At 38.0% G+C, this 14178-nt stretch overlaps 1 protein-coding gene across 8 annotated transcripts in view; it reads right to left on the bottom strand.

Annotated features, from left to right (window-relative positions):
* Positions 1 to 243: 243 nt before the first annotated feature.
* EVI5 (ecotropic viral integration site 5) overlaps positions 244 to 14178 on the bottom strand; it is a 238219-nt gene continuing 224284 nt past the window's right edge. For 7 of the 8 annotated variants that reach the window (XM_070367675.1, XM_070367673.1, XM_070367672.1 and 4 more), the window contains one exon: positions 244 to 2936. In XM_070367675.1, coding sequence (XP_070223776.1) covers positions 2625 to 2936 — 312 coding nt within the window. In that variant the 3' untranslated portion in view covers positions 244 to 2624. The remainder of the gene's footprint in view (positions 2937 to 14178) is intronic. The other variant, XM_070367679.1, reaches the window with a different exon arrangement.

The raw sequence follows: 14178 nt of genomic DNA, 5'->3' as shown, positions 1-14178 counted from the left end.
CGTCTGCCTGCAATGCGGGAGACTTGGATTTGATCCCTGGGTTGGGAAGACCCCCTGGAGAAGGAAATGGCAACCCACTCCAGTACTCTTGCCTGGAAAATCCCATGGACAGAGGAGCCTGGTAGGCTACAGTCCATGGGGTCACAAAGAGTCAGACAGGACTGAGCAACTTCATTTTCACTTTCACTCTGCTATTGTAGCACAAAAGCAGTAACAGATAATACGCAAATGAAGAAGCATGGGTATGCTCTAATAAAACTTTATTGACACTGAAATTTGAAGGTCATATGATTTTCATGTGATTTTTTTTCCCCTCAACTCTTCAAAAATATAAAAATCACCCTTAGCTTGTGGGTCTGAAACTCCAGTACTTTGGCCACCTCATGTGAAGAGTTGACTCATTGAAGACTCTGATGCTGGGAGGGATTGGGGGCAGGAGGAGAAGGGGACGACAGAGGATGAGATGGCTGGATGGCATCACGGACTTGCTGGACGTGAGTTTGAGTGAACTCCGGGAGTTGGTGATGGACATGAGGCCTGGCGTGCTGCAATTCATGGGGTCGCAAAGAGTCGGACACGACTGAGCGACTGAACTAAACTGAACTGAACTAGCTTGTGGGTCATGTAAAAATAGGCTGTTGGCTGGAACAAGCTTATGGGCTGGACCAGTCAGATTTCTTGATGTGGGGGTCAAAGCTATCATGTTGCCATAAATCATCTCACTTCACTTGGGCATCAACAGCCTCAAGAATGACAGCAATGAACCCAAAAAGAGAATCTCAAAGGCACCAGTCAGACAATTCTAGCAGTACCTACATTCATAAGCTTTATGTAGCTTATGAATGTTGATACTCACATATCTATACATATAGATATACATATATCTCTGTAATATATCCAGGAAACAGTTTAAATCAAATTTATTTAAATCACATTAACTACCAGAAAAGCAGGGAATTGATAAATTCATTTAGCTGAGCCTTTTCAAATGCTTTGGTGTCAGAGCAATCTGGATTAAAACTTTAGCTCTGATATTTACTAACTTGTGGCCACAGTTATATTACTTAACCACTAGAATTTAGCCTGGAGCTATGGACTCAGGAGGCATGTTTTCAATCTTGTCTCTCAAGAGCTTGCTTACAAAGGGCTTGCTGGGAAAGCCTTGCTTACAATGTACCATAAGGCTTACCTCCTTGTTCTAGAAAACTAGTTTTGTCTCTTCTATTCCATTTTATCATGTAATTTTTTTCTGCATGCAACATATTGTACAAAATTTACCTCTGTATTTACTGAATTCTGCCTTCCTCTCATTCTTGAGGATTATTTCCTTTTCATAAGCTGCTGAGGAAAATCAGAGTAGAAAGCATCCAGGCAACACATTTCTGGAGTCTTTCCATAGTGGAAATGTAGTTTGGGTGTTTCCTCTAATTTATCAGTGACAGGCATCAGTTTTCTAGGGAAAAAGAGATCTAGATGATAAAGAACTGGTAGGAACGGATTCTTATGGCTTGCTTCATCTATAGATCAGTAACTAGAGAATCTGAAGATAACATTCATAGATTATTTGCAGATATAATTGTTGTGCATCGTGGACCTCAGACCATTGCTTAAATTATATTAAGTAGAATATTAGCACTAAGTGATGCCTGTTATACTCTCTCTAATCAAGAAAAATTTAGTAGTTACATACACATGAAGTAAAAGATTTCACCAATAGTGTCTTTGAATAAGCATCAGTTATGAATCTGCTAGTGTTGAATGCTAAGCAAAATACTAAAGCTACTGCAATATTAGTGTTTGGTTTTATTTTCAATTGTCTTTAACCTATTATTTACAGAGGTCCAGTTATAATGCTGAAGGCAGTCATTTTTCAACAAGTACATTCTCCATATAAAATGTTCAATGTTGGGTGGTACAGATTTATAAATATGTACAAAAACCCAATATATTTGTAGCTAACTAGTACTCTGGTAGGCAACACATGGAAGCATCATATGCACATAAAAATTTGAAATTAAAACAAAACTTAAAATTCTTAAGACAACCATTAACTTGTGTTTATAAAATTATGTGAAAAAAGGCTTTGTGTTTGGGAATTTTCAATGGACCACTAATAAAGCAGTAATTTTAGTTGAAGAAAAAAAAAAAAGTTTCCAAACACAAAATACCAAGATAACTCAGATGTATATCTTGGTTAAATGTGTGTAGACAGCTGCTCTGAAAACAAATTGATAAATATAAATATACAATTTGTTCACTGAGCATAAAATATTGCACGAGAACAGCTTTGTCTGAAGAAAATTCAATTTTCCATAGTTCTGAACTTCAAAATGGTTCCCCACATATAGATATAACTACATTTTCTAAACAAGAAATGTTAATATTTAGTAATACTGTTAGAACCGCGTTTTTCCCATTAACCATATTCCATTCTATTTTATGGCAATGGTAAGTCAGTGGTTAAGATTTGGCATAGATAAAAAGGCAGATAAGACTGTAAAATATATATTTATATATATATATATACACACACATATACATATGAAACAGATATGTTCCAAAAACCCTTAGTCATGATAACTGATCCCTTAAAGAAAAATCCACAGTCTAGGTCACAGTGATGGTCAGACGGTGGTTGAGTACGAGGCTCTTCTCAGGGGCTGCTCCTTTTGAGCCACTCGACTGCCGTCTCTGGTCTCCAGCACACTGTCTTCTGCTTCGCTTTCACTACCATCTGCCAGAGTGGGGTCCAAAGACATTGGACCAGATTTTCTGTGCAAGGGGAAACCAATGCCACTTTCCTGTAAGGAATTATCTATAAACTCTTCATCAGAGGAATGGAATGATTCATCATCTCCTATTAAATGGTTGACGATGTGGATTCCATCAAAAGGGGGTTGGCTGGAGAAGCCTCTCTGGCCTTTTAGGCACCTGAGCTGTCAAAACAAAATCCAAGTTAATATACTCAACTTGGGGAAATACACACACTCCAAGAAAGCAAACATTTCATATTTAAGCAAGAAGATACCTTGATCTTTTTTCAATTTATGGATATAAATAGTAACTACCAATTTTTTAGTGACTCTTAAATGTCATGCAATGGGCACATAATTTATTTTTAGTTAAATCATCACAACAATCCTATGTGGTTGATTTTACTGTCTTCATTTTAGAGATTAGGAAATAAGAGACTCAGGTAGTATAGCTTGCTGAGGACACACAATAGTCAAGTTTAGATCCAAACTGAACCTCTGCTATACTAGAAATAACATAAAGCCCATGTACCCATCATTAATTTCAACATCTAACACATCATGGACAGTCTTGTTACAATATACCTCTCATGTTCCTGACTATTTTGAGGTAAATCTCATCCTATCAGTTCACCTGTAAATATTTCAGTGTACGTCTGTAGAAGAAATGAACTTAATAAAGACAATACTCTGAACTATTACATAGCCTGTCTTGGAGCATGTCTCCATAATTTTGTGAGTGATGATGATGATAATGGTTTACAAATCAAAAACATTTGCTGAGTCTCCATCCTGTACCACTATCACTCAGTGAGAGCAGAGATGCTTTCTTCCCACCATGACAAAAATAGAAGACTATTTTTGTCTTCTCTCCCCTATTCTTCCCAGGGAGAAAGAGTGACTTCTCTCACTAAGGGGTAGGGGAGAGGAATGGCACGTACTGCTCAGCTCTTTTCCCTCTCTTTCCATCTTTGGGAACCAGGTTCTGCTTCTCCAACCCTGGAGTCTTACAGGGCCATACCCTTGTGTGGGAAGGGCTATGGAGATCAAATGCTACCTATTACTGGGTGGGCAAGTCAGACAAACTCTAAAGTTCAATACTGAAAAGCCCACTGTTGTCACACAGCAAAAACCACATTCTCCCAAACCAGTTTTACCAGTATTGAGAGTGATTTTCTCTTCATCATCTGTCCCTTCTTTGCCTCAGTCCACTACCATATAATTAAGACATCAGCCTCTTTTCAATAATTTGTTTCAAAAATATAAAATTTAATCTTGATATTATCACTTGTTTAATTTCTCTCATTCATCATGAATTTTCTCCTATAAGAGTTTTTTTTTAATCTAAAACAATAAAAACAAATAACTACCCAAATCTACTTTGACTATCAAGAATTTGCTAAAAATACACTTCATATCTCTTGTCCTTATCAGTATTATCAACCTGCAACTTTTGTTCTTTAGGGACAAATTCCTGGTCACTAACTATCTTTCCAATCTTGAGAAAAAGGCAATGTGAAATATTCAGGAAATATTACATACACTTTCAAAACTAACGGTTCTGAGAGTAAAGACATTACAGCTTTGCCATAACACCTCCTAGCTTTCCTGATAGACATCCGGGAAGAAGTGAAGAAACCCTAGTAAATCTCTGTTGGTATGTGACAATGGGAAACAAGAAGGATGCTGGGGCTCAACACAGCGATGTCTACCTCAGGGAAAGCATCAGACATTAAGAAATTCTTGTGCCCTAGGCTAAAAGAACATCACTGTGAGTTACTATGTAACTGAAGTAAAACCTTCCTCTATGGCATAGCCCAAGGGAGATAAACTTCGAGTTGAATCTCCAGGGAAAGGACAGAGAGCACCAGAGAGACCAACCTGTGGTTGTGATGCCCACTGCATTACTACAACTGCCATGCTCTGATGCAACATCCTATCACCGAATTGCAACACATGATTTATAGCTCCAAACATAAAATTAAGTCAGTTAATCTCTTCCTTTCTCTTGTCCCCAGACCCTTTTGAAGAAATAATATAGAGCGAGTGTCCTCCTTCTTCCTGGCTATAAATGAGGATTGTGGTAGAGGAACTACAACTTCCCAATTGTTGGGAAAGCTGTAGCTTTTCTTTGTTCTAACAAAATTTACTGCAATTAAAACACCACAGCATCATATCAAATGTAATCACTGACCTCAAATATTATACGAAATAAAACTATAGATAGAAGGGTCATTTCTTCAACATCAGAGATGCAATTTAAAAAATGATTCCTTATTTGATAATTGCTAATACAGAATAGCAAAGGCATAGAGAAAGTTTTTGGTGGAGAGAAGAAAAGTCTGAAGGTAAGGGACTATTTGATAAAACTGAAACTAGTTATCCCCTGGACCTAGGAGTGTGCATATTGGTTCTGAGAGGGTAGAGTGTGCATACTGGTTCTGAGATGTTTATTTTCAGGCCCTGAAAATAAACATCTGGGCAAGGAATTCCAGGGTACTGAGTACCCAGAGTGTGGTCTCAAAAGGGTTAGACTTCAGGGTGGCTCAGATGGTAAAGTATCTGCCTGCAACGCACGAGACGTGGGTCTGATCCCTGAGTCAGGAAGATCCTCTGAAGAAGGGAATGGCAACCTACTCCAGTATTCTTGCCTGGAGAATCCATGGACAGAAAAGCCTGACAGGCTATACTCCATGGGGTCCCAAAGAGCTGGACATGACTGAGCAACTAACATTTCCACTTTCAGGGATGTCCTCTGGGACTCCACATCCTCTGAAAAGCAGTCTGCCTGGGAGAAGTCCAGAGCCGTGCCTTCTAAAGTGCCATTTTTGCTGTCTGTGTCTAAAAGCTGTACTGCTCACCCTTTTTACTAGACTTCTAGGAACTAACTATATTTAAAAAACAACAAAAATGCAAACAAGTAACCTTCTCAATCCAACCCCGCTACAAAAACTTTCAAGGGTAATACTGGTCGCAAATTTAGATTAGCATATCTCAAAATATGGCCCATTGATCATCGGCATCAGAATAACTGAGGATACCTACAAAAAATGTAGAATCGCTCCCCAGATTTAATGAACCCAAATCCAGAGCATGAAAACCCAGAATTTATCTATTTTAAAAAAGCACTTGAGGAGATGTTGATATGCTCAGTTAAAGGATGACTGCGGTAGGTCCTCTGTTCAAACCAAATGAGGCTGACTCAGAAAGGAGTTGATTTACCCAAAATGGAACTATCATTTATTCAGGACAAAAGTGCTGCTGAACTATGAACATCTGTCTGCCCGTGTGTGTGTCTGGTATATACAAACAGACACCACCTTTCAGTAGTACAACCAAGCCGTTCTGGGCCGATTCTACCATCTGGTGGTTGAAACAAGGAGTAGTCTGTTGAAATATCTTTTCCTGAAACTTTTTCCTGGTGTAAGAGTAGAGTCTAGAAATGTATATGCTCAAAAAAGCTGAATAATTTTGATGTACATTCAAGGGTAAGGACCACCCTTTACACAATATTTCACTTTTTTCTTTTGTTTGGTTTTGTTTGACATTTTTGGGGGGGTCAATCACAGGATAAAGAACCTGATAAAAGCTATTGATTCTTGTCTTGAAAAGTACACATATATTCTTGAGTGTACCTTTTTCAGGCCCACCGTCTTCTAATTTTATAAAAACTATAGGAATATCTTCACAATACTAAAAGCAAAGACAAAAACTTAAAATTGTGAAGTGCTAACAATGCACTCATATCATGGAAAAGAGAAAGTATTATTTTTCTAGGTGAAATTAGACATAGTTTCTAACGGCAATGAATGTGCCTCAAAGTACTTCTGAGATTTCACAAGGAAAGAAAAGGCACCAGGACTCTCTGGAATTGTATGCAAAGGGTCCTTTCTGGGGAATCTTTGAATTCCTCAGAGAAGGAGCTCAGCAGGATCATGATACAATGATGGTTTTAGTCAATGCATCCTACCCAGGCATTCAGACCTTCCTGTCAGGTTTTAAAGTTCCGTAGTCTTAAGTCTGAGTAGAGAGTCAAATATTATCAGACATTTAAGGAAAGCATTTAAGAGAAACCATAAAAAAGGCAACAAGAAGTTAAGACTATTTGGGGAGAAAAAAAAAAAAAAAAAAAAAAAAAAAAAAAAGCATTACTCATTGCTTCTGAAGACACTGCATCCATGTAAAAAGAAAACGTGATATTTTAAAAAGGGGTCTTAGACTTAAATTTCTCTGACCTGAAAGATATGAGCTTTGATACTGAAAAAGCCTATCAAGTGTCGAAGACAATGGTTTAAAAGTAAACCTATATCATGGTATATCACAGTGAAATTTCAGGACACTGGGAACAAAGAAAAGACAAAGTATCCAGCCCAAACCAACAAACTTTACATAGAAGATTAAGAATCAGAACAGTATTAGACAACAGATTAGTGCCTTCAAAATTCTGAGAAAAAAATTTCTAACCAATATTTTAAAAAATTATAATTATCTTAAAAAAGTTTTATACCCATACAAACTATCAAGTAACTGTGAGGCTAAAGTTTGAGTTAAAAGCTTCAAGGACTTAAAATCTGGGGTCAATCATGAGAACCAGAATCAGATAAATCTTTTCTATAGTTTATCTCACATCTTTTTTTCCCCCCAGAAAGGTAAGTGATATGTCCACCAAAATGAAGTACACCAAGAAAGACATGCTTTTATTTTTGATCCAGGAAAAAGGAAGTCTAATGCAGAAGTGAGGCAAAAAGAATCCCTAGGATAACAAAGAAAGTCCCCATGATGACAGCTATGCAGGAGGCCTCCACCTATACATGATGACACCACTTTGAAGTAGACCAGCAGGCAGGAGGAAGGATTTTTTTTTTCAAGAAGGTGAAATCAGGGACTTTCTGGGTGGTCTAGTGGCTAAGATTCCACGCTCCCAATGCAGGGGGCCTGGGTTCGATCCCTGATCAGGGAACTAGCTCCCCTGTGCCACAACTAAAAGTCTGCATGCTGCAACTAAAGATCCCGCCCTCACAACAAAGATCCCATGTGCCACAACTAAGACCCAGTGCAGCCAAATAAATAACTAAGTAAATAAATAAAAGGAATAAGCTGTCAAACCATGCAAAGACAAAGATGAATTTTTAAAACAAAGGTAAAATTAATAGTACACCTAAACTGAAAGAAGAGAACTAACACGTAACAGGAGATTTGCACTGTATTAGAGGAGAGTTTGCACTGTATGAGAGTCCCCTGGATAGCAAGGAGTTCAAACTAATCAATCCTAAAGGAAATCAACCCTGAATATGCACTGGAAGGAATGATGCTAAAGCTGAAGCTCCAATACTTTGGCCACCTGATGCGAAGAGCCAACGCACTGGAAAAGACCTCGATGCTGGGAAAGACTGAAGGCAAAAGGAGAAGGGGGCAGGAGAGGTTGAGATAGATAGCATCACTGACTCAATGGACATGAACTTGAGCAAACTCTGGGAGATAGTGGAGGACAGGGAAGCCTGGCATGCTGCAGTTCATGGGGTAGCAAAGAGTCAGACATGACTTAGCAACTGAATAACAAGAGAAGAGTTAAACATAAGAGAACACACCAATAAAATGAAAAAAACTAAGACAATCATTTGAATAAATGTATGCAGGTGAAATAATCACAAGACACTGTTCTGTACAATTGAAAGGCAATACAAAGGAATGAAGTCCTGATACATGAATGAACCTCAAAAACATTAAGCTGAGTCAAAGCCAAATACAAAAGACAACATATTACGTGATTCCATTTATACGAAGAGTCCAGAACAGGCAAGTCCACAGAGACAAAGTAGACTAGTGGCTGCCTATGACTAGGGAAGAGGGAAGGAGAAAGACAATGGCTGAAAGTAGACACGAGGTTTCTTTTTGGGGTGACAGAAATATTCTAAAATTAGATTGTGGTTATTGTCACACAACTCTGTAAATACACTAAAAGCTATTGAATTTTATACTTAAAATGGGAGAACTTTATGATATGTAAGTTAGGCCTCAATAAATCAGCTGAAAACATTAATAACTAGAGACAGAAAAACAAACAAATCCTCCCCAAAACATTATTTTCCAAACTTCCCTGATAAGACTACCTTGGAAACTTGTTAAAAATAAGATTTTCAAGGCCTTTGGTTTCCACTCTGGAGGAGAGGCCTCCAAGGAAACTCAGGAGCTTTAAAACACACACACACACACAAAATATACCTTTTGAAAGAGTGGATCCTTTCCAGATCTTTAAGTAGGATCCTGGTTTCTTTCCAAATGACTGAATCTGTACCAATAATTCTTTCTGGTTAAACAGTATCTCATGGTATCACACATTTGAAAGGCTCCATTAAAGAGATGAAGCATGTACTAAAAATACGCAGGCCAAAGAGAGGTCTTAAGAACTGCTAAGCAGTTTAATATTAGGCTGTTGGGGTGCTGGGGTTGTAGGAGTGACATGGAGGTATCTTAAGTGCCTACTGCTAAGTCAAAGCAGTCAATGTGAAAAAGCTAAATACTGTAAAATTACAACTATATAACATTTTGGAAAAGGCAAAATTGTAGTGACAGTAAGTAGATCAGTGGTTGTCAGAGATTAAAAGGGAGAGAGAGAAGAATGAATAGGTGGGGCCCAGGAGACGCTTAGTGAATTATTCTGTATGACACAGTAATGGCAGTTACAAGTCATCGTAACTAGTACATTTGTAAAAACCCACAGGATGTACAACACAAAGAATGCATCCTAATGTAAAAACAGACTTTAGTTTATATGTCAATATTAGCTTATGTATGACACTAACACAAGATGTTCATGGGGGTAACTGTGGGAAGGTGCTGAGGGGGTTTATCTCTGCACTTTCTGCTCAATTTTTCTGTAAACCTAAGACTGTTTCCCAAAATAAAGTCTATCAGTTAAAAAAAAATGAGATGGTCTGTGATATTTGTCTATGACCATATTTGTCTATAATGTCAGAATTGCTTGAGCAAATTTTGAGAAATTTGAGCAAAAATTGTCTGTTTTAAGACAATGTTTAGCCTCTTGTTCTTTAAAAAAAAAAAAAACACACAGTAAAGTACACAGATTTTAAGTGTACAGACAAATAAATCTTTACTTATGTATATGCCCATGTAACTACCATCTGGATCAAGATATAGAATGTTTCCAGCACCCTGGGAGGCCCCCTTGTGTCCTCTCTTATCTGGGTGATTACCCTACATTGCATTAAAGGTTGCCACTACTCTGACATCTAACATCACAGAATACTTTGCCTGTTCTCAGACTTAAACAAAGAAACGTATGGCATATACTCATTTGTGTCTGGCTCCTTAAGACAAGAGAAGACTCTACACATGGACATCATCAGATGGTCAACACCAAAATCAGACTGATCATATTCTTTGCAGCCAAAGATGGAGAAGCTCTATACAGTCAGCAAAAACAAGACCGGGAGCTGACTGTGGCTCAGATCATGAACTCCTTATTGCCAAATTCAGACTTAAATTGAAGAAAGTAGGGAAAACCACTAGACCATTCAGGGATGATCTAAATCAAACTCCTTATGATTATACAGTGGAAGTGAGAAATAGATTTAAGGGACTAGATCTGATAGACAGAGTGCCTGATGAACTATGGACGGAGGTTCCTGACATTGTACAGGAGACAGGGATCAAGACCATCCCCATGGAAAAGAAATGCAAAAAAGTAAAATGGCTGTCTGGGGAGGCCTTACAAATAGCTGTGAAAAGAAGAGAAGTGAAAAGCAAAGGAGAAAAGGAAAGATATAAGCATCTGAATGCAGAGTTCCAAAGAATAACAAGGAGAGATAAGAAAGCCTTCCTCAGCGATCAATGCAAAGAAATAGAGGAAAACAACAGAATGGGAAAGACTAGAGATCTCTTCAAGAAAATTAGAGATACCAAGGGAACATTTCATGCAAAGATGGGCTCGATAAAGGACAGAAATGGTATGGACTTAACAGAAGCAGAAGAGATTAAGATGTGGCAAGAATACACAGAAGAACTGTACAAAAAAGATATTCAAAACCCAGATAATCACGATGGTGTGATCACTCACCTAGAGCCAGACATCCTGGAATGTGAAGTCAAGTGGGCCTTTGAAAGCATCACTATGAACAAAGCTAGTGGAGGTGATGGAATTCCAGTTGAGCTATTTCAAATCCTGAAAGATGATGCTGTGAAAGTGCTGCACTCAATATGCCAGCAAATTTGGAAAACTCAGCAGTGGCCACAGGACTGGAAAAGGTCAGTTTTCATTCCAATCCCAAAGAAAGGCAATGCCAAAGAATGCTCAAACTACCGCACAATTGCACTCATCTCACATGCTAGTAAAGTAATACTCAAAATTCTCCAAGCCATGCTTCAGCAATATGTGAAGTGTGAACTTCCAGATGTTCAAGCTGGTTTTAGAAAATGCAGAGGAACCAGAGATCAAATTGCCAACATCCGCTGGATCATGGAAAAAGCAAGAGAGTTCCAGAAAAAACATCCACTTCTGCTTTACTGACTATGCCAAAGCCTTTGACTGTGTGGATCACAATCAACTGTGGAAAATTCTGAAAGACATGGGAATACCAGACCACCTGACCTACCTCTTGAGGAACCTATATGCAGGTCAGGAAGCAACAGTTAGAACTGGACATGGAACAACAGACTGGTTCCAAATAGGAAAAGGAGTTTGTCAAGGCTGTATATTGTCACCCTGCTTATTTAACTTCTATGCAGATACATCATGAGAAACGGTGGGCTGGAAGAAGCACAAGCTGGAATCAAGATTGCCAGGAGAAATACCAATAATCTCAGATATGCAGATGACACCACCCTTATGGCAGACAGTGAAGAGGAACTAAAAAGCCTCTTGATGAAAGTGAAAGTGGGAGAGTGAAAAAGTTGGCTTAAAGCTCAACATTCAGAAAACAAAGATCATGGCATCTGGTCCCATCACTTCATGGGAAATAGACGGGGAAACAGTGGAAACAGTGTCAGACTTTATTTTCTGGGGCTCCAAAATCACTGCAGATGGTGACTGCAGCCATGAAATTAAAAGACGCTTACTCCTTGGAAGGAAAGTTATAATCACCCTAGACAGTATATTCAAAAGCAGAGATATTATTTTGGCAACAAAGGTCAGTCTAGTCAAGGCTATGGTTTTTCCAGTGGTCATGTATGGATGTGAGAGCCGGACTGTGAAGAAAGCTGAGTGCCGAAGAATTGAGGCTTTTGAACTGTGGTGTTGGAGAAGACTCTTGGGAGTCCCTTGGACTGCAAGGAGATCCAATCAGTCCATTCTAAAGGAGATCTGGGTGTTCTTTGGAAGGACTGATGCTAAAGCTGAAACTCCAGTACTTTGGCCACCTCATGCGAAGAGTTGACTCATTGGAAAAGATTCTGATGCTGGGAGGGATTGGGGGCAGGAGGAGAAGGGGACGACAGAGGATGAGATGGCTGGATGGCATCACTGACTTGATGGACATGAGTTTGGGTGAACTCTGGAAGTTGGTGATGGACAGGGAGGCCTGGCATGCTGCAATTCATGGGGTCGCAAAGAGTCCGACGTGACTGAGTGACTGAACTGAACTGAACCTGTTACTCAACATTATGTTTGTGAGATTCATCCATGTTGGCATGTATAGCAGTTGTTCACTCTTTTTCAGCGGCATGTAGTATTCCACTATGTGAATTTAACTATGTCAGAATTTAACTATCCATTCTACTATTAATGGCTTTGGGGCTGTCTCCAGCCTACTGCATATAAAGCTGCTAGGAACATTCTTAAATATGATTTTTAGAATATAAGCACTCACTGCTCTTGAATACATCCAGCAGTATAACTGCTGTGTCACTGTATTATTAAGTTGAGTCACTGTATTATTAAGCTCTAATAAACTGCCAAATCATTTCCCAAAGTATTATAACATAAGCTCTTTAAATTTTGCAAGAATACTTTGGCCTTACCTTCTGCCAGATGATTGTCAAAGCAAATTAATGGTCCTTTAACTGATCATCCTGATTAAATTCATTCTAGGCTCTTATTAGAAAATACGGCATTGTATTTTCAGCTGTTCAAGCATATTAGCAGAGACTTGTGATTCTTGTAATCACATGGTAATGTGGTAATTCTTATAAACTGATGGCGTAAGTATAAATCAGTAAAAGTATTTCTGAAAATGGTTTGGTATTATTTTCTAAAGTTGTGTACCTATATACTTTACACCTAAAATAACCATAGATTACAGTTTGCTTGGGACAAACTATTTTCATTCTTAAAAGTGCCCTGGTTTGAACCATAAATAGTAAGTCACTCAAGCAATTCCATTCCTAAGTATATGAACAACAAAAGTAAGTATAATATACTGAAAAAACATTTATAATGGGATTTCCTAGCAATTTTATTCATAATAACCCCAAATAGAAATAACAATAGAATGAGTAAATAAGTTATGGTATATCATATAATTGACACAATACAGTAATGAAAATGAACTTTTACTGCTACATGGAACAACATGGATAAATGTCACAGTATGAGCAAAAGAAGTGAAGCACAAAATAATTCATTCTGTATGATTCCATTAGTATAAGGTTAAACACTAGGCAGTAAGTGGAAGAGTGTCAAAGAAACCTTTGAAATGCTGGCAAGGTTCTAGTTCTTGACTTTGATGGAAGATTAAATAAGCATATTTATTTTTGTAATAATTCATCAAGCTGGACCACTTAGGACTCATGAATTTTTCTGTATATAATTGATACTTTAAGAATAAAATGTCTATTATTAAATAAAAATCCAAGAAATAGTTTCTATGGAAGGTTGCTAGAAAGACATGCAATTGCCATACATTCTTTTTTTTTTTTCTTCTGCTAGTATTTCTAAACTCTACCTTTGGCTTTAACCAGACAATCACTAGTTATATATCTGGACTCCACTATTTTAGTCCATTATAACAGTGCTCTTACTTAGCCTAACAATTTCCTATTCAGTATATTTTCCAGTACCATATGTGAATCCATAAAAGAAATCAAAGTTAAAAAGCAGGAAAAGGAATAACTGATTTGGTTTTGTCTTACTAGACAACATGAATCTTTAATATATTATATTCCATGCTTTATGCTGGCCACTTATGCAGCCCACTTTGATACTCTAGGCATTTCTGTATGCTAATAATAACTCTGATTCTATTAGATTAGGACAAATTATTTTAACTATTAGATTGACCCATATGATACCACCATATTTGTAAGTGAAAGTTAAGTATTAGCAATTTCCTTTGGTTTAACTGGGCTTCCCTGATAGCTCAGTTGGTGAAGAAATCGCCTACAATGCAGGAGACCCCAGTTCAATTCCTGGGTCAGGAAGATCCTCTGGAGAAGGGATAGGCTCCCCACTCCAGTATTCTCGGGCTTCCCT

This window comes from Bos mutus, chromosome 3, assembly GCF_027580195.1.
Source record: "Bos mutus isolate GX-2022 chromosome 3, NWIPB_WYAK_1.1, whole genome shotgun sequence".
In the NCBI taxonomy this organism is placed as follows: domain Eukaryota; kingdom Metazoa; phylum Chordata; class Mammalia; order Artiodactyla; family Bovidae; genus Bos; species Bos mutus.
Note: the sequence above shows the minus strand (reverse complement) of the source record. Positions and strands in the feature narration are given on the sequence as shown.